Genomic DNA, 22165 nt, shown 5'->3' on the forward strand with positions numbered 1-22165 from the left:
CAAGTTATTTTATCTCTCTGGGCCTCAGTTTCCTCCAAGGAATTTAGACCAGATGACCTAAAAGTTTCTGCCTAGCTCAATCTATGATCCTGTGATCCCAGATTTTTTCCTCTCTAATTCCTTACATCTTCTGGTGCTCACTGAAACCTAGTTTTTTCCTTAAGACAACACAACCTTTTGTACCTTCTCCAGGGCTGGTTGCTCCTTCTTTCATACTTCCTTATACACATACAGGGGAAGGACTTGGCATACATACTGCTTACTCCTCAGCACCACTTTCAGACTTCCCCTCTACCACCATTACCTGATAGTCACCTCTCCTCTAAACTTCACTCCATCCTGCAGGAATCCTTGTTGTTATCATCTGTGGACTTTCATATTACTCTCTCTTCATCCTAACATGTACAGTACCTGAATCACAGTCTTTTTTATTCAGACCTCTGCCCTGAACTATGCTGATGGGCTGCAAAGAGGTTTCACCAGACTCTACCCCTCTCTCCTCCCTTGTGTCTTCACTTACCTACAATAAAATAGGTTAGCCTTAACAACAGCCTAGAGGTCTCTCTCCTACCCTGAGGCTACCAGTAACCAGCATAAAAGCAGGAAAAGTTTAGGCTTATTAGGGCTATAGACAGCAGCTACTTCTTTCTTGTCCCAACAGAGAGACTAAAGGCGTGTACATAAGAAACTCTAAATTAAGTATGTAGGAGAGTTAAATCAGAATAACCAATCCTTTCAAGATGGAGAGAATCAGGGAAGGCTTCATGGAAGAGATGGTACCAAAATTGGGCCTGGAAGGAAACAATTTTAACAGATGGTCTGCATATTGAAGTAGGGAGTTTTGATAAGGAGGAAGAGTACCCATTAAAGTCATGGGGTAAAATATGTACATATGCTCCAAAGTGGGAAAGGTCAAAATGGGATTAGGGAATGACAAGTAGTCAAGTTTGTAAAAGGACTTAGTATGAAAGATCTAGAAAGGTAGGTCAGAGCCAAATTATTCAGTGCCTTGAATGTCAGAGTACAGAGTTTGTACTGAAGACTATTGATGGGCCAAAGATTTATGGTGCATCTCAACTACTGAGTGCTGATAGAGCCATACTGGTCAGTAATAAGGACATGATCCTGGAGAGATGAGTTGAATACTTCTATAGTGTTCAATGATGACAGACTGTCAAAAACCAATGCTGAAGTCATTGATAGGATACCTCCCAATGAAGACTTTTGAGCAAGGGATGACACAATTAGATCTTTTTCTTTTTGCTGTTGATGGTAACAGTTTAGTTTTGGTTAGGAACTGTAATACATAATGAATCTGGGGAACTCCTGGAGTGGGGACTCCCTCTATTAACGCAGATTGGTTTATTCATCTGAAACTTAACAGTCTTAGAGAGTTGCCAAGGACTGGGAGAGGTTAAGCGATTCCCCATGGCCACTTAACTAGTGTGCATCAGAGGGAGGGTTCCTATCTCCAAGACCAGCTTTCTATGGAGAATTTAAAAGTCACCCAAAACTTCAGTAATGAGGGGAATACCATAAAGAATTATTATCTGACACTGACTTCCTCCTTCATGAACACTTTGTAAGTAGCACTTACTATGGAACATACTGGTATCAGAAAGAAATTAGAGCTTTCTTTGTACGTAATAGGAAGAAGAAATTTGGGTTAGTTTCTTGTAACTGATTCTGTTACACAAATGTAATAAAAAAAACCAAACATTTCTTTTTATATAAGTGTAAACAAAACCCATGTGCTTTAAGGCACAAAAGGTCCAGTTTAATTTTTTGGGGGGGTGGGGTGATCAGGGTTAAGTGACTTGCCCAAGGTCACACAGCTATTGTGTCAAGTGTCTAAGGCTGGATTTGAACTCAGGTCCCCCTGACTCCAGGGCTGGTGCTCTATCCACTGCATCACCCTAGTTGCCCCTAAGGTTAATTTTATTCTTTGGTCAGGGAGAGGTGAGGAGAGAAAAGGAGTGTCACATTTCTTTAGCTTGAGCTGCCAATGAGAAACCTGGGGGTGGGGGGAGAAAACACCAAAAACCTTTAATTGGATGACCTAGTTATAGCAGCAACAACTCCATACTTGCAAACATGTTGGCAATACTATACATTTTTTTTTGGTAAGTGCCATCTGTATAACTTAAAACACAAATAGCTTCAACTGGAAAAAAATATATATATGTATAAAATAAAAACCCTAAACCTATCCGCCTGTTATGTAAAACTGTGTCTGTTGTTGAGAGAGAAAATTGGAGAACGTAAGATAAATGACCCTAGAGTGTGACAGGATCCTTCATGGAAAAGTTTGAAAGGGTTCTGTCCTCTAAGGAGGACTGAGTAATGATTGATCAAAGGTCAATGGGACACAACTATCTTGTCACCCTAGAACTAAGGAATGTCCTAGCTTCCTTCTGAAACTAGAGGTATGTTCTCTAGTTTAAGGTAAATGGCCAATATGAAATTCCTTTCTTTTTCTTAAAGAAAAAACATTAACATTTGCTTTTTTGCTGCACTCTAAGAGCCATGAAACTTTTCCATCTGAATCGGAGCTGAAACCTTCCACATGGTGTTATCTCTCCCATTAGAAAGTGAACTCATTGAAAGCATAGACTATCATTTCTTCTTCTATCCCTAGATAGCACTTAGCAGAGTGTTTTGTACATATAAAGTAAGCACTTGATAAATGCTATGTTCACTTAATCTCAGTCTCAATCTTTCTCTTTCTCTCTGTTTTTAGTTTTTTCTCTGTTACTCTGTCTCTGTCTCTCCATCTTTTTCTTTCTCCATCTCTCTTAGGCAAGATAATATTTGTGTAACTATTGTATATTGTGTATTGCACAGTGCTCGGCACATGGTGGATGCTACATATAAGCTATCATCATCATCATCATCATCATTATTATTATTATCCACTTCTATCTCTGTCTCTTTGTCTCTCAGTTAAATAAGCTAATGTTTCATTGCTTTCACTGGTCTTTCAAAAAAATAACTCAATCAGTTTTCCTTTTGCTTTTAGGTTTTTTCTCATTTCTCCTTTGATTTATCAATTTCTTCTTTTGATCTTATTTAATTTGATTTTTCTATATTTCAATTGTAAACCCAAATCATTAATCTTTTTTCTTTATTATTGTTGTTGTTAGGCAGTTAGGAGGCACAATAGATAGAGCTTTGGGCCTGGAGTCAGAAAGTACCGAGTTCAAATATGACCACAGAGTCTTACTACCAAGGTGGCTCTGGGCAAATCACTTTACCTGTTTTTGCCTCAGTTTCTTCAACTTTAAAATGGGGGTAATAATGATGCCTATCTTGCAGGTTGTTGTGGAGATCATATGAGATGTTTGTAAAAAGCATCTAGCATAGTACCTGGCACATAGTAAGGCCTATATAAATGCTTATTCCCTTCCCTTCCTCCTATTATAAGCAGTTAGGTAAATCAATTTGTCTCTAAGAACTGCTTTAGCTGCATCCCATACATTTTGATATGTTATACTATTGACATTATTTTTAATATCATTTTTATCATTTTCATTATTTAAAGTTTGACTCATTCTTTAACAAATAATGTCTTAATCCCCATTAAGGCATATTTTTTTTTGTCTGTGAAGGCAATCAGGGTTAAGTGACTTGCTCAGGGTCACACAGCTAGTAAGTTTCTGAGGCCAAATTTAAACATAGGTCTTCCTGACTACAGACCTAGCACTGGATCCAGTATGTTACCAGCTGGTTCTAGGAAGGCTTTCACAGATGATATTCTATAGTAGACCATACGTTAAGCCAGATATAATTGTCCAAAAGGTATAGAGCAGTATATTTATTGTTTGTTGCCCGTAGAAAGTATTTGATTTGATAGAGTATAACTCTGCTTTAAGGGCTCTCCTAAAACAAGGTGTTTACCCTGAATATTAAGAACACGCAAAAAAAATTTCATAGATACTACAATAAATGTAACTTTATTCAACTACCCTTTAGTTATTACTATATTAAAATGGAAGTAGATCCTTGGTTCTTTGGACTTTCATTTATGGTTTGATCAATTCAATTTTCTGAGATCACATTTAGATTCTCTTTCTGTTTTGTTAACTTGGGCATTTTATATTCTTTTGTAAATAGTTATCCATTTCATTAAATTTTCAATTTTGTTGGCATATAATTGATACAGTAATTTCTGATCATTTTTGTTTTTTATCTCCATTTTTTGTGAATCTTATTTTTTATTTTAATAACTTGATTTTTCTTTCTCTTTAAACAAAATTTATATTAGCTAATGGTTGGTCAATTTTATTGGTCTTTTATGAAACCAGTGGTTAAGCTCAGTAGCCTTTTCATTTTAAATATTATTTATCTCTTCTTTAATTTAAAATATTTACTTTTTTGACTAGTTTGAGGATTAATTATTCATTGATTTTCCATGGTTTTAATAGTTGCATGTTCAATTCAATGAATATAAATTTCAGTCAGAAATTTTCTTCTAAGAATTGCATTAGCTGTTAGCTAAATTAGCAATTAGCTAAATTGCATTTAGTATACTACCAGTTTTGGTATGTTATTTCATTGTTATACTTTCTTTAATCTAACTATTTATTATTTCTATTATTTTTCTTTGACTCTTTCAGAACAGTATTAGTTACTGTCCATTGAGACTTGTGTTTCTTGTTCTTATTTGTCTCTTGATTATACTATTTTTGTATTAAGGTCTTTAAAGGATGCATTTCATATTACTGCCTTTCTGAATATATTTCTAAATTATTTATGCACTAGAATATGATGCTGAAAATAGTTATAATCCCAAAAAGCTATTCAATAATTTTAAGAGATCTAGTATAAAATTACAAAATTCTACTTAGAACTCTATTGTATTATATATCTGTTCAATTTTAAGTCCAAAAATGCTATATTGAGGTCACCAAAAACTCTTCCCTTGCTTTCTAGGTCTTTTTACATTTCAGTTAGCTTTTCCTTTAAGTACATTTATCAGAGGTTACCAAACAGGGGTACGTATATTTTCAAGAGAAGCTTATCAAAGAGAGCACAGGGAATATTTCATAAATAACTTTTTGCTTCTTGCAATACTCCTACAGTAACAGTTTTAATGAAAAAAATTTTTTTGGATGTAAGAGAGAAGGTTGAGGAGATGGGAACAGAGTGGGAATGAGAAGAAACATAATGCATTTGGAAATTTTGAAAGAGACAAAAAAGTAATATCTGCTGATCAAAACCAAACAGATATGGTGAGAATATAAAACTCTTAATAGTAAGCTAGGAAAAAATATGCAATGATGGCCTAGTAAAAAAAATGAGGTCTACAATAATCAGAAACTTCAAATTGATTTCCAGCTATTGAAATTACACAATTTTTTGTGTATCATTGGAGAAGCATATCCCATTCTTACTAAAAGTGTTCATAAGGCTTAAATTCTGTTTATAACAACTTATCTCTGTGAATCAGGATTCTCAGTCCCAGTCTCAATAAAATATAAAGCAAGAAATAAACCAGAGACTGAATATGAAATGCTGGTATCTCTTTTAAAGAGAAAACTGTTACATGATAAGAAACAGAATCAAGGGTCTCACTAATTTATTTGACTGTGTTAAAATAAATATTTAGCAACTTTATGAAGCTAAAATGTTATTATGTACCAAATAAAGTTTTTTTTTAAAGAATCTTTTTTGTGTGCATATACATGGTAAGCTCTGGAATTTATTTCCTTTTATATTGAAGAGAGGATATGGGAAATTTACTGAAAGCCAAAGGGTAGATAATTTTAAATAATTCAAAAAGTCTAGGTAATTACCAGTGGTTTGATAATGAAAGAGGGAGAAAAGGCCATAGTTTCCCTCTACTCTTACTTAAGAGTCATCAAGGTAAAAGACCTAGCCTAGGTTTTCAAAAACAAAACTAGTACTTGTTGTAATTTGGGCACCATAAGTAAAGGTCATTCAATCATAGAAGTGAGGAGTGGGAGGAAGAAGGAACCTCATCTTTCCCTGGGCTGAAAAAGGGATGGCTAAAAAAGAAAAAAAAATAGCAACAGAAATACAATAAAATAAACAGAGGACTGGGATGTGATGGAAAAGGAGAGAAAAAAGAGATAGAGGGTGAAATTGAAGAGGGGACTTCATATGAAAGGAATTAAACTAATTATAGGGCTGATTAGAAGGTGAAAAGTAGGTGTGGGTTGAAGCAAGACTGAGTGATTTGGCTTTATTCTGGAAAGGGAAGGGGAATTGGAAGGATAAAGACTGGGATCAGATGGTTCCAAATGATAAAATCTGCAGATACCTAGTGTTGTTTGCTTGGCGCTCTCTCTCTCTCTCTCTCTTCTCTCTCTCTCTCTCTCCTCTCTCTCTCTCTCTCTCTAAGAAAAAATATAAAGGGATTTGATAGAAGGAAAAGTGAACGTAGCAATAAAAATCAATTTGAATGGGATAAACTAGCCTATGAAACAAGAAAGTTGCACAATGTACTAGAAAGCAAAATCCACCAATCTGTTGTAGGTGAGGTGGGAGATTGACATACATGCTTCGAATGTCCAGAATGAGTCCAGGGGACGAAACATAGAAAGTGGAGCAATTACTTGACTCACAGTCAATATATGCAAGTGGGCTTTAAAAGAGGACCCGACAAGTGGTTATATACTCCCACAATAAGCTTTCATCATACTATCACTCTGAGTCCTTTTTCTATTGTCCATAACTAACCACTGACCAAATCTATGAAATATCTAATACACCTGTCCCTTTGTCACTTGCAACACCTAACACAGTACTAAGCATATAGTAGGAATTCAGTACTATTTGCTCATTGATTTTAGGTACACAATTGGAGAAAGGCATAAAGAAATGGACATGAGGCACATTATGGGTAGAATCCACCTCCTAGAAGAAGTGGAAATACAGGAATCAGCCAACAGGACTGGAGCTAGAAAGAATGTAAGAAGTAAAATGGTAATGGAAAAGATGGATTTTGAAGGAGTCTTTGAAAAACCAATTCAATTTGCTCAAGCGGTCAAGCTCAGCGGAAAGTAAGAATATATGATATGATTAATAGGAAAACAAGGTAAAGAAAAACAATTTTAAGGGAAGTACTAATAAATGGACTAGATATTACAATATAATGGTTAGGGTGTTGAACTTGGAATAAGGAAGAAGTGGGTTTAAATCCTGTCTCTGACACTTTTTAGCCATGTGTTCATGGGTAATCACTGAGCCTCAGTTTTTTCATCTGTAAAATGGGCATGATAATAATAGCTGTAGAAACTGCTTCACAGGATTATTATGAGATTTAAATAATATAATTTATATAAAGCATTTTGCAGACTTTAAAGTGCTATAAAAATGTAGGAAGAGGCTTAATAAAAATAAGGGCTTGTTTAAAATTTTACCAGGATGGATGATAGAGTCACTCACTAACATCCCATGTGAATGAATCTATCAGATGCTTTATTCTGGGCAGCCTGAGTGAACTGGGTACCTTGTTGATCGACTGACTTTGGATGGGGGCAGGGGAGGGAGTACTGAAGTGAAGAAAAGGAAGTAGAAAGAGGAAATGTGGGGAGCCTTAGGTAACATTCTTCATAATTTCACCTTTCTAAACAATGCTCATGGAGGAAGCTGGCATTGAGAGGCCTTCAAATATGTGGGCAGTTGCAGAGACATTTTCTAGGAAGACAAGTTTGAGTAGAATTTCCAGGAGTTTTGCTTCCTCCTTCATCTTGTTCTCTATTTCTTTAGCCACTAATCTTTGTTTAGCAGAAAACCATTAGAACTGGAGATACCTTTTTCATCTCAGTGAGTCCTAAGCAGGGGAAATCCCAAGAGAATTAGAGAAATGCAGTGGGCTGAAAGTCATGAGACACTAAAGACGCCAAAAAATTCTAATGTTTACCAGTGTATGGTGAATACAGTATGTAACAAAATTGGAAGTATCAATAAGAACTGGAGTAAATGCATGATCAAAAAAGATGATAGTCTAGTTACATAGTTAAAATAGAGAATAAGTGATAGGCAACCTGTGTGTTCCATTGGTATAATTGTGATATTGGGAGAAATGCTCCCAGTATGTTGGAGTGTTCTCACAGGCAGAACTCATGGGACAATGTGGACACATAGCATAGGTGGGCATGGATGGGTTGTGAGCTGCATAGATGGAAGGAATACACATCTGAAGGAGATAAGATATCTACTTGAGTTTTTGCACTCTGGGATTCTTTTACTCTCCAAGTATACAGTTCTATATGGTTTGAAAACCCCTCAAAAGTTTATTTCCACATCATAACAATGAAAATATGATATTTGGAGAGAACATAGGATAATCTTGGAAAAATGTTTTTATGTTAATTCAGATGGAAAAATAAAACAGTATTTTATATATCTATATGTGCATGTATGTTTACCAGCAAAGTAATTTGTATGGAAATTCTCATTTCGCTAAAAGTATTACAATTCAAGAGTTGTCAAATACAAGTCACAAAATCATTTTTAAAAGGAGGAAGGCAACATCTATTTATAGTCACATTTCTCATTCAAGATGCTTTGGAATTTCAACTTTTCCAGCAAGTCAGTTCGGTTATGGTACATGAACAAATGCCACACTAAGCTATGATTATTTTAAAAAGTAAGCCTGCTAAAATATGATGGCAAATCGGTAATTCTGTTGAAGAAAATGAACACTTACTGATAGCATTTAAGAATAAAAATTAGCTAACTTTTAGGGGTTTTCCCCCCTCTTTGTGAACAATAGCAATTATAAATGATGGATGCATGATAAGGAATGAAACATTTGGTTCACATATAACTTAAAATGGGATAATGTTGCTAAAATTTTGTTAAGAAAACATGAAGAGTATCTGACACTCAGCAGAGACAGTTACAATGAGAAAACAATTTTCTTGAGGAGACAGTGGCATGAAAGCAGCTGTGTTATTGCATGGGCACATTTCTGGGCCTACATTGATTTGCACACTTATTTTTGATGTGTGCAAGAATGTTTTCTTGTCACACCACTTGGGGAATCCTTGCAGATCCTAGCACCAAAGTATAAATCAGATTTTGTCTTTTATCTGAGTTCTTTCTATGTTTTTAGTACTGAGTGTACTGAGGTATGTTTTCTTTGGTTACTTTAGTAATAAATGTGCAATTAAAACACAATATATACATCATTAAAATCAAATTTCAGTGTCCACTTTTTAGGTAATAAAATTGTCAATTTCTTCAGTAGGGTAGATGGTTATCATTTTCTTACATCAGTCATAAAGCTGTTTTCAATACATAAAACAATGAGCTTATTAGCACAACTATAGGTTTTTTGATCCAAGATTTTTCCTGTGCTCAGTGGTGATGCGTTTCCTGTTACAGCTGTATCTGCTGTTCTCCAGGCTTCACAGTAGTTGCTTACCAGTCGAATTCCATTTGTGTTGGAGCCATGCCATATTACCTTCTGAGGCCTACAGGAGAATTTTGTACAGTTATTTCTAGAAATGGTGCTTTATCAGTGAATTGACATCTTGAAGGCTAAGGCAAAGCTATATTAAATTCTCTACTATCCATATGTATATATGTATATGTATACTCTATACACGTATATATACAATGGATTTCTATGAGGATTAGCAATTTTCAAAAGATTAGCATTTCATCAAATACATGGGACTAAAACCATGTTGAATATACTACATTTTGTTAATCCAAATATAGGCTTCCCGAGAAGAAAGGCTGCCTGCCCCACTTAAATGAAGGGAAAATAGTTTTAGACAAAAAAGGAAATCATTATTTAAAAGTATTTAATGCAAAATATTTTAAAACATTATTATCAATTCATTTTAAGGTGTTTCAGCCATTTTTAGTATCATGGTGCTCTTTGTTTTTCTCACTTTAATTGTTATTGTCATCTATGGCAGTAAGAGTGTAATTATAGACCCACTTGAGTAAAATTTACAAATGAAATGTAATCTAATTAGGACCAACATGGTGGTTTTTTTTCTTTTAATCAACTCACTGAGATCTTGCAGTATTTGGTGTGGTGCAGAGAAGAGATTTAATTTAATAACTGAGGATTTGTGTTCAAATACTGGTTCTGCTATTCACTATCCTGAGTAAGCCATTGAATCTTTTTGGGACTCAGTTTCCTCTTCTGCAAAATGAGGAAGACTTTCAACCCTACAGTTTAAAATCTATGATTGTCTTTATCAGCATCACTTGTCCTTGTACCAGACAAACTCCAAAGTGCTAACTGATAGAGCTGTCCAATTGATTGAATGCCAGATAAAATAGCATTTAATGTATTTGTTAGGGCTTCTCAGTATAAAAAGCACTTACCATGATGGGTCTGTCATAACATTCCGGCCATCAAAGGAATATATTGGAACGTTGTTATTGAATTGACCTCCATGGCCAGAAAAAATGGACTCCCAATTATTGAAAAGTATTTCTCCCTGCGGAAATCAAAAGCAATATTTTAACATTTGGAGCTTAACTTTGAGTTTTAATAGCATGGTATAAGGATTGAATTAATTTTCAGCTCTCAAGGTACTCAAGGTACAGTGCAGAAACAAACTATGATCTGTTTCTAATAAGATTTTGAGTTATTTAGATTTGAAGGATACTAGAGGGTCCTGTTTGTCTAAAACTTTCTTTCACCAACCTGTCAAGATGTGGCTTCTAGTGCTCCCTGGAAGGCTTATCTCTCTTGCTCTGATATAGTCTGGAGTGACTGTCTGGAATGCTCTTTCTCCTCAGCTCTGTCTACTGGCTTTCCTGGCTTCCTTCAAGATTCAGCTCAAATCCTACCTTCTGCAAGGGGCCTTCCCCTCAGCCCTCCCATCCTCATTGTTTTCCCTCCTCCTTCCTCTACTTCCTCTACTTTGAATATCTCTTGTAGGTATACAATGTTTGTATGCTGTCTACCTCATTAAAATGCGGCCTTTTTGAGAGTAGGCACAGTGTATTTGTCTCTCCTACGTATCTCCAACTGCTTACTTGGCACATAGTAAGTGTTTAATAGATGTTTGTTGACTGACTGATTAAAAATATATACCTTGTTAGTCATTGACTGTTCACAGCACAGTATATCTTCTGGTAAGAGAAGAATTCTCCTAGCCACCCACTTCTTCCTTATTTGTGCTAATTTCTAATTTGTGCTAATTGCTAAACCCTACCTAGTCATTGTTTGATGGCTCAGAGTGAATGTGAATAGAAACTTTCTATTTTGGGCACAAACCCTGAGGGTCTTTCCCTTCCAGATTTTTTTTTCCCCACTAGGCAAAAGTGGCCATTCTTTACCTCATTTCTTTACCTAGTCTTAATCATTGAATGGGTGTTGCCTCAGTCAAACTAAGACCTGTTAAAGACCTTAGCTTAAAAAGGCCAAGGTCTCCTACTGCATCAGGGACCATCTCCAGTCTTGCTGATCTATACCTTGCCACAGGATTCAGATGGCTCTGGAGGAGAAAGTGAGTCTGGTGACTTTGCACAGCCCTTCCTCACTTAAATTCAATTCACTTTCATGTCAAGGTCCTCAAGACAAAGAACAGCAACAACATCTTCAGGGCAGAGGATAAAGGATTCTCCTACTCACCCACTTCCTCCCTATTTGTGCTTATTTCCTGGACTTCTGCTTCTCCTCATGAACTTGATGGGTTTTGAACTCCTTTTCTACACTACTTCATAATAACCCAAATATATAGAATTTTAGTTGACAATGAACTTTGCTTACAACAGTTTCTTGAGATAAATAGTTTGTGCTCTTATCTTCAATTTACAGATGAAGAATCAAAGACTCATAGAGGGTGAGGGACATGCCCAGTGTCACATAGCTAATAAATGTTATAGCTGAGACTTAAACTTGAGACACCTAATTCCAAGTCTATTATTCTTCCCATTATTCCACATTCCCTCACCATCCAGGACTCTTGGCTATTCAGATGCTTGAAATCAATATGATACCAGTCACTCCTGTGATTATTCTTTTCATAACTCCTAGGTAGGGGTTGTCTTATTTGGAGTTCTATAACCTATACATTTTTGTGCCAACAAATGCAGGGGAAAATATGTTAATTGTGCAAATCGGCTATTTAAACTGGAGCTTATTGGCCTCCTTGGTCCTACACAAAAGGGCTAAAATTTTAAGTAGAAAATTTTATTGTAAATTAATCCATTTAAAAAAGACTTTTTGTTCTTTTGAATTTAAAGTTGATTATTGTTCTTGTTAAAAAATTAAAAAAAATAAAACTAGAAATTAAAAAAAACCTGAGGGGCCACATATATCTTTTTGGTGACAGAATAGCTTCTTTACCCTTATGTAACCCAATTTAGAGTCAACTTTTACCCCTATACTAATTGAACCCAGAAAATGGAATACAGTATGGATGGGAAGTACTTCCTGGCAAAAAACTGAGAAGTACTGTTCATAAAATCACAGATTTAGAGCAAGAAGGGACCTCAGAGATTTTTGAGTACAAATCCCCTATTTTTAATGTAACTCAGGGCTCAATTCCATTTGCATAAGACTCTTCTAATTGATGGAGAAGGATTCTCTACACTCCAGGCCTGCATGAAAGTTACCTCTAAGGTGGCTTCTTCCAGGATTCTTTCTCTTCCTTTAGAGAATTTGGAATCTTTTGTGTCCTTTCTCAAAGCTGGAAGCTTTATGATTTCTCCTTTCTCAACCTCTTACAAATTCCAGCCCTCAGAGCATCAAAGTCATCATTCTTTACCAATGAGTAGAGTCTTAGGCAAATAGGCTTGAACACTGATTTACAAAAAGATAAGGAAACTGAGTCTGAAATAGGTCAAATGACTTGCCTGGTCTCAGAAAGCTAACGAGTGTTTGAGAGGGATTTGAACTCAGGCTTTCTGATTCCATGTCCAGGGCTCTGCCCACTACACTTTACTGCCTTGCTTCTTGGTTTCTTTGGGAGGCTCTTGAAAAAAAAAATGCCTTTTCTCTGGTGTTCCTCTTTCTTGTGAAACATCTCCAACCCACCTGGGCTGGAGCACCCAGGTCACAAGGCTGGGACTTGTCCTCAGAAAAACTCAAGGGGATGGCGGTGTTGTTGCATTTGTGCCTTTTTTTACTTCGGTGTGCCACCCCCAAAGGGAGTCAGAGTGTCTGTGATCATGCTTGGAGTGTGAATTTACTCCTTCAAAGATTTTTTTTTAACAGTTATTTTGCATTGCTCAAAGAGCTCTGAATTCCCACTCACTTTCCTACTGAGGTTGAAGGGGCCAGAAATATGACTGGCTAGCTTCCTCAGACAGGGTCAAACAACAACAAAGACCATCTCTAAATTTATAAAAACTCTACCATCTTAAGCACCATAGATTACTTTGGCCTGTTTTACAATTTCTATTCATTGCTTTGTCCTGAGTTGAATTAAAGGAAGGCGGACTGGCTGAAATACCAGCCAAACTGGACTTTCAGCTCTTCCCTGATTCTGTCCTTCATCATTCCACCTCTGTCTGTACATGCTGTCCAAACTCCATGCCTGCATTGCATCCCCTCTCATGTCAAATCTTCTTTCTTTCAAGGGCTAACTCAGGTGCCACCTCCTCTACAAAATCTTTCCTGATTCCCTTGAGGAAAATGATTTCTCTCCTCTTAAATTTTCTTGCTAGTACCCTGCTCTTATGTACTTATCATATTTTACATTGCATTATACTTGTGTATGTGTCATATTCTTTCCCTCCCCACCTTCTAATGGATTATAAGCTCCTTGAGAACATGGACTGTAATATTTTTTTTCTATCTTCATATTTCCAGAACCTGGCACAAAGAAGGTGCTTGGTAAATGTTGAATTGAATTGTCCAATTAAATCTGGGATTTAGGTGCAGGATTAGTGGGGTGGGAGGGTACACAAGAGAGAAAATAAAAGAAACTTTCTGGGACAGCAGTTTTGAGGTTTAGTGGCAAAGATTTTATAGAAACAATTGACAAAAAGAAGTTCAGTCTTACCTTAAGGTTAACTATTGGCAGGTTGTAGCTGTCTGCTTTTCTCACAATTGTGGACAGATCTTGTAAATGGGATGATAAGAAAGCTCTATAAGTGGACAATAAACCAGCAGCCTGGGCCTGCTGAAAGCACTGGAAATCGGCTCTAATGTCCCCAGAAAAGGGCATATTCAAAGCAACTAGGCGGAGCTGAAAAGCCAAAAGGAAATTTGAGCTTAGAACATGGACAGCTGGGCTCTGGTACTGACAGCCACGTGTTTTATTCCTTTAAAAATGCAGGTCAACTTTTTGCTCTTGATTGTGAGACCTGGAACTGACTGTACGGGCTGTGGAAACATTCATTAAAGTTAGATTTCCTTTCAGAATCCTCTCTCTTCACAGTATTTCAATTCTGACTTATAATATTTCCATTATTTTATTCCAGGCTCTTCAGGGCCAAGCTTGGCATTTGCATACAACCAGGGGTGACACTATTGAATTGATTTCATTTATGTTTTAGCAGAAGTGTAAAAGGAGAGCCATGCTGAATTGCCATTATATTTGTTCTATTGTTGGAAAGGAAATGGAGTCATCTCAAGATGGCAGTGGGAAAAAAGCTATGTCATGGATACACCAAGCCGACAGTTCTCAAACACACATACTTACTGCTGGTTTCTCATAATTGGTATTTGAAGCTGGAATTGGTGGAGGCAGAGGTTGCTGAACCTGTCATTTAAAAGATGAAAATAAATGTTTTTGTATCATTATTTTGTCATATATTTTTGAAGAGTTTTATTGATTTTAAAATAATTTTACACGAATCATTTCCCCTTTACTCTGCTTCTGCATTCTCATTGTCAACAGATAATGCTTGATTACATCTGATAGATTACTCTATATTCCATATTGTTAAGAGGAACAGTTATATGACTTGCCTAAGACCACACAGATGGAGTTGAGATTTGAACCCATATCCCATGACTATAGAATTCATGTTCATGTGCTGGACCATGCTGCTCTACTGTCTTTATCTTTGTACCTCTAGTATTAAAAAATAATATGCATTGGAATCCAGTGGCAAGACATAGGTCAGGACAGCTGGTAATGGTCTTGGATGCAGTGGGAGACCTTGGCCTTTTTAAGCCAAAGTCTTTCCCCGGCCTCAATTTGTCTGAGGTAACACCCATTCAGTGGTTAAGGCCAGGTAAGAATTAACTTGGACTCCACTGGACTCCAATGACTCTGGAGAAGGGAGTGAGGCTGGTGACTTTGCACAGCTCTGCCTCACTTAAATCCAAGTCAAGACATCATCCTTCTGATGTCATTAGTTCTCTTTGAGAATGAAGGCCTAATAACAACAAACAAGTATGCATATAATAAATGTGTGTTTAATTAAATCAAATAACACTTTATCAATCCTAGATTCTCTTCTCCAGATTTGCTCGGGTTTATCAATGTCTCTCTTCAAATGTGGTAATCAGAACTGAAAATTGCAGATGTGAGCTGATAAATACCTGTCAAGTAAATGAATGAGTGGCCATATAATGTATATGTTACTTTGGGACATAGTGATCTCTAGACTTGTGATTAATATTAAACAATAATAACAGAGAAGAGGTGATTGTGGAAATTTAAGATAATATAATGTTGGATATATAGTAGGTGCTCACTTAACACTAGATGGACAGATTTATAACCATCTCAAACCCATGTCCAAACAGAACTCATTGGCTTAAAAAAACCTTCCCTGCTTTCTAATTTTCCCTATTACTGTTGGGGAGGTGGGGTTGTATAAAGGAAGGCAAAAAACATGGTGTGTACCCTCAGGAAACTTGCAGTCTAATAAGGGCACCACCATCCTTCCAGTCAACCAGGCTTGCAAACTTGGTGTCATCTTCAACCCCTGACTCACACTCCCTCCACATAACCAATCTGTTGTAAAATCTTGTCAATTCTATGTTTAAAGCATCTCCCATATATGTCCTCTACTCATATACCCTGGTATAGGTTTTCATCACCTCTCATAAGGACTATTGTAATAGCCTTTTGATTGGTCTCCTCCTCCTATGATTTTTCTAAAACACAGGTTGGACCATGACATCTCTTTCTACTCAATAGATTCCAGTAATTCCCTGTTAGTCTTAGGATCAAACAAGCTGGCACAAGCTGGTCCCTTCCCATCTGTCCACTCTTTCATTTTACACCCTTGTACATTCTTGTACCCTTTTACTCTATGATACAACTATACCGGCTACTTGCTGCTCCTTACATACAATTTCATATCCTGACTCCATGCCTCTGCATTAGCTGTTCTCCATGCCTGGAATGCTATTCCTCCTCACCTCCCATCTCTTTACAATTTAGCTCAAATAGTGCCTTTTTCAGAAAGCTTTTCATGGTCTTCCTCCCACTTCCCTCCCTTCCTTCATCCCTAACCCTCAGACCTCTGAGATTATCTTCTAGTTTTACTTTATATATCTTGTATGTACAGTCATCTGAATATCATTTCCCTTATTAGATTATAAGCTGGGGGGGGCAGCGTGGCACAAATAGCTTTTTCTTTTTTTGCCTTTCTTTGTATCCTCATAATTAACATAATATCTGGTACCTATTACGTGTTTATTAAATGCTTTACTGGCTATCAATGAAAAGAAATGATGCATATGAATAATTTGGCAAACCAAAGCACTATATAAATAAATATGAGTTAGCATGAGGATGAAGAAGAATGTAAAGCTTCCCCTGTTTGGAGGGAGTGTAGTGAACTATGACAATGCTATGAGAGACAGCATTAGTGTGGAGGTTAAAGGGCCCACCCTAAAAGTCAAAAAGACTTAGATTCAAGCCCTATCTCTGAGATGCACACACACACACACACACACACACACACACACACACATTTACTGTGTAACTATGACAAACAACTTAATTTTTCAGTGCCCCAAATAGTACCTTAAATTACAGACTGTTTTACATTGGTAGAGTGAGGTTTCCATGCCAGAAGCTCTCTACACCAATGAAATTACATATTGCCCTTCCCCCAAACAAATGAACAAGTAACTAGTTATAGTGGAATGACCATTAGATTTGGAGTCAGAAGTTGTTGCTGTTCAGTCATTTTCAGTCATGCCCACCTCTTCATGACTCCATTTGGGGTCTTCTTAGCAAAGATACTAGAGTAGTTGCCATTTCCTTCACCAACTCATTTTTACAGATGGGGAAACTGAGGCAAACAGGGTTAGGTGACTTACCCAGGGTCACATATCTAGTAGGTGTCTGAGGCTAGATTTGAACTCAGGAAGATGAGTCTTCCTGCTTCCAGACTGGTACTCTATCCACTGCACTACCTAGCTTGGGGTCTGTTCCCTACTGCCACTCTCTGTGTGACCTTGGGCAAATAATTTTTACTTTTTTGAATCTCAACTCTTTTATTTGTAAAATGAAGGGGTTGGATTAGATGATCTCTTAGGTCCCTTCCAGTTCTAATATTGTTTCTCCAAAGTTCCAGTTCTAGGTGATTTGATGGACACTCAACTGTCCATGGCACATCTAACTCAGTTCTTTTCAGTTGTATTCATGACCATGTTCTGCATAATCAAATAAGCCATAAACTAAACCATATAACTGGAAAGACTGCAATATGGTGACTCAATGCTTATTTATCTATATCTGTATCTATGTTTATTTCTGTATTATCACCAACTATTTATACTTACATTGCTGGAAAATGCAGGAGGTGGTGGGCTATCAGCAGGAATGGGAATAAGCTCTCCAAGCTGAAACAGAAATAATGAAGGAAATAATTAAAACAAAATGAAAACTATACATGTGCATGTGTGTACAGGGATAGGGAATGGTGATTTCACTGGCACAGGGAAATTCTAGATGAGAAAATCCTTCTAACAAGTCAAATTGGGCCCTTCTTTTCAATGGACAGCCTTGGTGCATTGCCTAGGGTACTAAAATATTCAATCACTTGCATCACATAGATATTACATGTCAGAGGCAGGATGTGAACCCAGGTCCTTTTCACTTCAAGGCTAACTCTCTATCCACTAGACTATGCTGCCTTTCTATTAAAAAGGTTACAAGTAAAATTCGCAGGACCATCATTTTAGATGATAGGCATTGTAACTATTTCATTGAAAGGAAAATGGGAAGCATAAAAATAATTACCTGTAATTTTTTCCATCCATTTCTTACACGTATAAAAAAGTCTGCACTTTCACTTAAATAGATTAGCGTGCCTTCTATCACCAAATGAGCATTTTGCATCATACTTTCAATATTTCCGAATGTTGTAACCTGTAAGACATTAGAAGAAACCATGTTAAACAGTAATAACCACATTCTTCTATAAAATTTGAGATTATATATGAAAGAATGAAATCATCACTTATTTTTCTTTTATTTTATTTTTGGTGAGGCAATTGGGGTGAAGTGACTTGCCCAGGGTCACACAGCTAGTAAGTGTCAAGTGTCTGAGGCTGGATTTGAACTCAGGTCCTCTTGACTCCAAGGCTGGAGCTCTATCCACTTATCTGCCCCAAAACAAGCATTGAGCAATTTCTATGTTGGAGTTCACATTCTAATGTGGGAGATAGCACATATGGAAGATTTCAGCTACAAGTCAAATGGAAAAGTCCTGTAGACCTTTGGGTGCAGCAGCAAAGCAGGTGTTAGTGCCTTTTCCTTAATGTCATTTCCACTGGTAGAATCTCATCAATTTCTAATAGATTTTTATTTCTACTCTAGAGATATTGAGGTACTATATAGTTATTAAGCTCTATGAACAATGTTATTACTGAACACTTCTAAACACATTAAAGTTGAAATTAGCAAGAATAGTGTGATTATCAGGGAAATGCAACAGAGAAGAAAAACACAAAGAAATATAAAAAAGAAAAAGATACTTAGGGATAGGAACCTAAAGAAGGCCTATGATAGGGAAAAGAGCCAAAGATATTTAAATGCTAATTCTCAAAGTCCTAGAAACTGTTGATAACCTGGAAGAAGCAGTTAAAAGTCTGTTGTTATTGAGGCCTTGCTTCCCAGGCCTACTACCTGTAGTTACCTGCCATTCAATATTTCTCTGGCCTAAGGCCTGCACTGAGAGGTCAAGTGTACAGAACCTTAGATAAGGAAGGGCCCATAGTATAACTTTTCACTCTGTGCAGGAATTCTGATACCTATCCACAAGATCTCTTTCCTGAGTCTCCTACTTGGTAGGTAGTGCTTTTTCCTTCTCTCCTAAAATAATTTGTATCAATTTATCTCTACATGTGTATATGATAACCCCCCCCATGTAAGTTCTTTGAGAGATGGGACTGGGTTTTTTTTGGGGGGGAAGAAGGGGGTGGCTTCATATTCTTAGCATCAAAAGAATATTTTGACATAGTAGGTGATTAGTAAATGCCGAATTGAATTGAATGTTTGGAAAGAACACTTAAGTAGAAGGTTTTAAATTCAGCTCTGCCAATAACTAGATAAGTGCATCATTTAACCTCCCCTTCTATTTACTCATACGTAAAATGGTGACAGAATTGCCTTCTTTCCCTATTTCATAAGACTATTTATTATATGGATCAAAGGAGACATTATAGCACTATAAAAATATGAGGTATGATGATGATAATGATGAGGAGGATGTTTCATAGAAACAGGTTTGGGTGGGGGAGCAAGCAATTTTGGCAGATTATTGAGTGGGAGATGGAAAACAAAGCAAACCCTAGAAAGGTGGGGCTGGTCCATAAAGAGTATTGTGGATAGTTAGAAGATATTTGTCAAAAGAAAAAGAATGCTGTCTTAGACTAAATTAATAGAAATACAATGTCTCTATCACATTGGGCCTTGTATTGGGCAGTTACCCCTTCTGGGTTACTGTTTCCAGTTTAGGATACTAAATTACAAGCAGGACTTTAACACACTGGATTGGATTCATAGAAGGAGGGTCAGTATGGCAACCCATGCTATATAAGAGATAGCTAAAGTAGGGACATTGGGCTTGGAGAAGAAAAGATACAGGGGTGGGGGGGCAGAGATATGGCTGCTGTCTTTATAGGGAGGAGCTTTATCCTTTTTTTTTTTTGCTACGGAGGACGGAATTAGGACCAACAAATATAAGTTACATTGAAGCCATTTCAGTTCAGTATAAGGAATAATTTTGCAACAATAAAAACTATCCAACAATAGCATTATCTGCCTTTCCAAACTAGTGACAAACCTGTTATTGGAAGAGTTTAAGCAGAAGAATGTTATCAAGAGGATTGTGCATCTGGTAGAAGGTTAGACTACATGGATAAGGACATTTCCAACTTTGCCATTTTATGATTCTAAAATCATAAAATTTATGATTCGCCTCTTTTTCCATTCAATGTTTTTCCTTCCCTGTCTCTTGGTTGACTTGGTTACCAAGCCCTTTTTCTTCCTCTATTTCTGTGACATTTCAATAGAATTCAAGTACACTTTCTCATATTATTTTACATATTGGATGAAGTTTTATGTTTCCTGTTCTAAATTTAGAAAAATCATTACATTGAAACTTTTTTTCTATTTTTTTCCAAATGCATTTGCTGCTGCCTTCAAAATAGCCATAAGGAAATTAAATTGTATGGTCCTTATTAAATTTTTTTTTTTTTACTGTGGGACAATGATTCTTCATTGAAAAAAGTTTATTTACCCCTAATTTATACCGAGAGTATAGTACAGGCGTATTTAACTTAAGGATCAGGTTTCTGATCATAGAATCATAATTCTGAAGCTGAAAAGGAGCTCAGAATTCATTTAATATAATCATCTCATCTTATTGATGAGGAAAATGAAGCCTACAAAGGAGAAACGATTATGCTCTAGTTAACACAGGTAGCAAGTTAGCAGAGCTGGCATTTAAATCCCAGGCCTTTGATTCCAAATGCAGAGTTTTTTTTTTCCATTCTGTCTCCCAAGACTTAAGCTCACAGAATAGCAGTGATTCAAAAGTTTAAAAAAAAAGCCATCATCTCTGGCAGCAAAGAAAGTATGCCTGAGCAGCAAGGCAACTTGAAACTAGTCAAGAAGAGCCAAAGACCTGATGAGTCCATCTGACATTTTGTTTGTTGACCTCAAGGAAGGATGCATCACTGTAGTGTGATGGCTGTGAAAGTCAAGCCTCTGACTCCAAAAACCCCAAACCAAACCAAAACAACAACAGAAATGTCACTGCCCGCCAGAAAAATAGAGAAGGAACCAAAAAATAAAAAAAGGAGATAGAAAATTTAAGCAAGAAGAAAAATAGGAAATCAGAGAGGAAAGAGTGAGCCAAATACCAGAAGCCCCACACAGCAGAAGCCTGGGCAAAGATTAGAAATGGGAATTGAGGCAGCAGGCACTCTGACAGCCGAGGAGAGAAGAAGCTGGGAGATAGAATTTTTTTTTTTTTAAAAAGCTAGAACAGCTTGGCAGTATACGTATGGGCAACTACCTGAATACACCTAAGTAATCTCTAAGAATATCACTGTGTCACACTAAAGGACACCTCTGCAGCATCTGGGAATGGAGGCTTTTAGTGAAGGGCACTCAAATCTTATTGCATTCAATAGTTTCAGAGAACATTATTCCATTCTGGTGATACCTCGCTGAAGTCATGCCAAACAGCCTAGTACGATGATTCTCAAGGGTTCAAGGGCATTCTCTGAAATGCAGAAATAGACTAGACCAAAACAGATTATATTTCTGTAGCATGTAAAAAATGTATGTATACAAAATATGACATTAAAGCATCTACAAACAGAAGATCTGACTCACGTGTTAATTACTGACAGCCATTTAACTCTAATCTAGTGAAAGGTAAAGTGTAGAAGGTTAAGAAAGTTTTTCTAAAACTTAGAAGAGAAAATGAAGATCTATACATGGCTTCAAAAGGGCAAGCATAAAAAATGTTAATGAATCAGTACAATACTGCTTCATTTATACTATGGCATCATAGAATAGTAGATTTAGAACTGAAATGGAACCTTGGAGAACATTGGATCCAACCCTTCTCATTTTATGGATGAGGAAACTGAGGAGGCTGAGACCATTTAAGTGACTTGCCCAGGGTCACAGAGTGTCTAAGGTAGGATTTGAATTTGGGTCTTACTGACTGCAAGCCCAACACTCCAGTGTTCCATTAAACCATCTGACTGCCTCTTACAAGAATTCTTGGTCAAATTCACTACTTCTTCTGCTGAGAAATCCTGGGCAGGAAATGGACCTAAGTT

General features: G+C 36.7%; 1 protein-coding gene across 2 annotated transcripts in view; it reads right to left on the reverse strand.

Moving 5' to 3' along the window:
- Positions 1–8015: 8015 nt before the first annotated feature.
- COL15A1 (collagen type XV alpha 1 chain) overlaps positions 8016–22165 on the reverse strand; it is a 205409-nt gene continuing 191259 nt past the window's right edge. For both annotated transcript variants that reach the window (XM_078152661.1, XM_020995603.2), the window contains 6 exons: positions 18105–18233; positions 17645–17704; positions 14595–14654; positions 13953–14138; positions 10318–10433; positions 8016–9446 (listed from right to left, as the gene is read on the reverse strand). In XM_078152661.1, coding sequence (XP_078008787.1) covers positions 9233–9446; positions 10318–10433; positions 13953–14138; positions 14595–14654; positions 17645–17704; positions 18105–18233 — 765 coding nt within the window. In that variant the 3' untranslated portion in view covers positions 8016–9232. The remainder of the gene's footprint in view (positions 9447–10317; positions 10434–13952; positions 14139–14594; positions 14655–17644; positions 17705–18104; positions 18234–22165) is intronic.

Source organism: Phascolarctos cinereus, unplaced genomic scaffold (assembly GCF_003287225.1).
Source record: "Phascolarctos cinereus isolate Bilbo 61053 unplaced genomic scaffold, phaCin_HiC Scaffold_4;HRSCAF=312, whole genome shotgun sequence".
NCBI classification, from domain to species: domain Eukaryota; kingdom Metazoa; phylum Chordata; class Mammalia; order Diprotodontia; family Phascolarctidae; genus Phascolarctos; species Phascolarctos cinereus.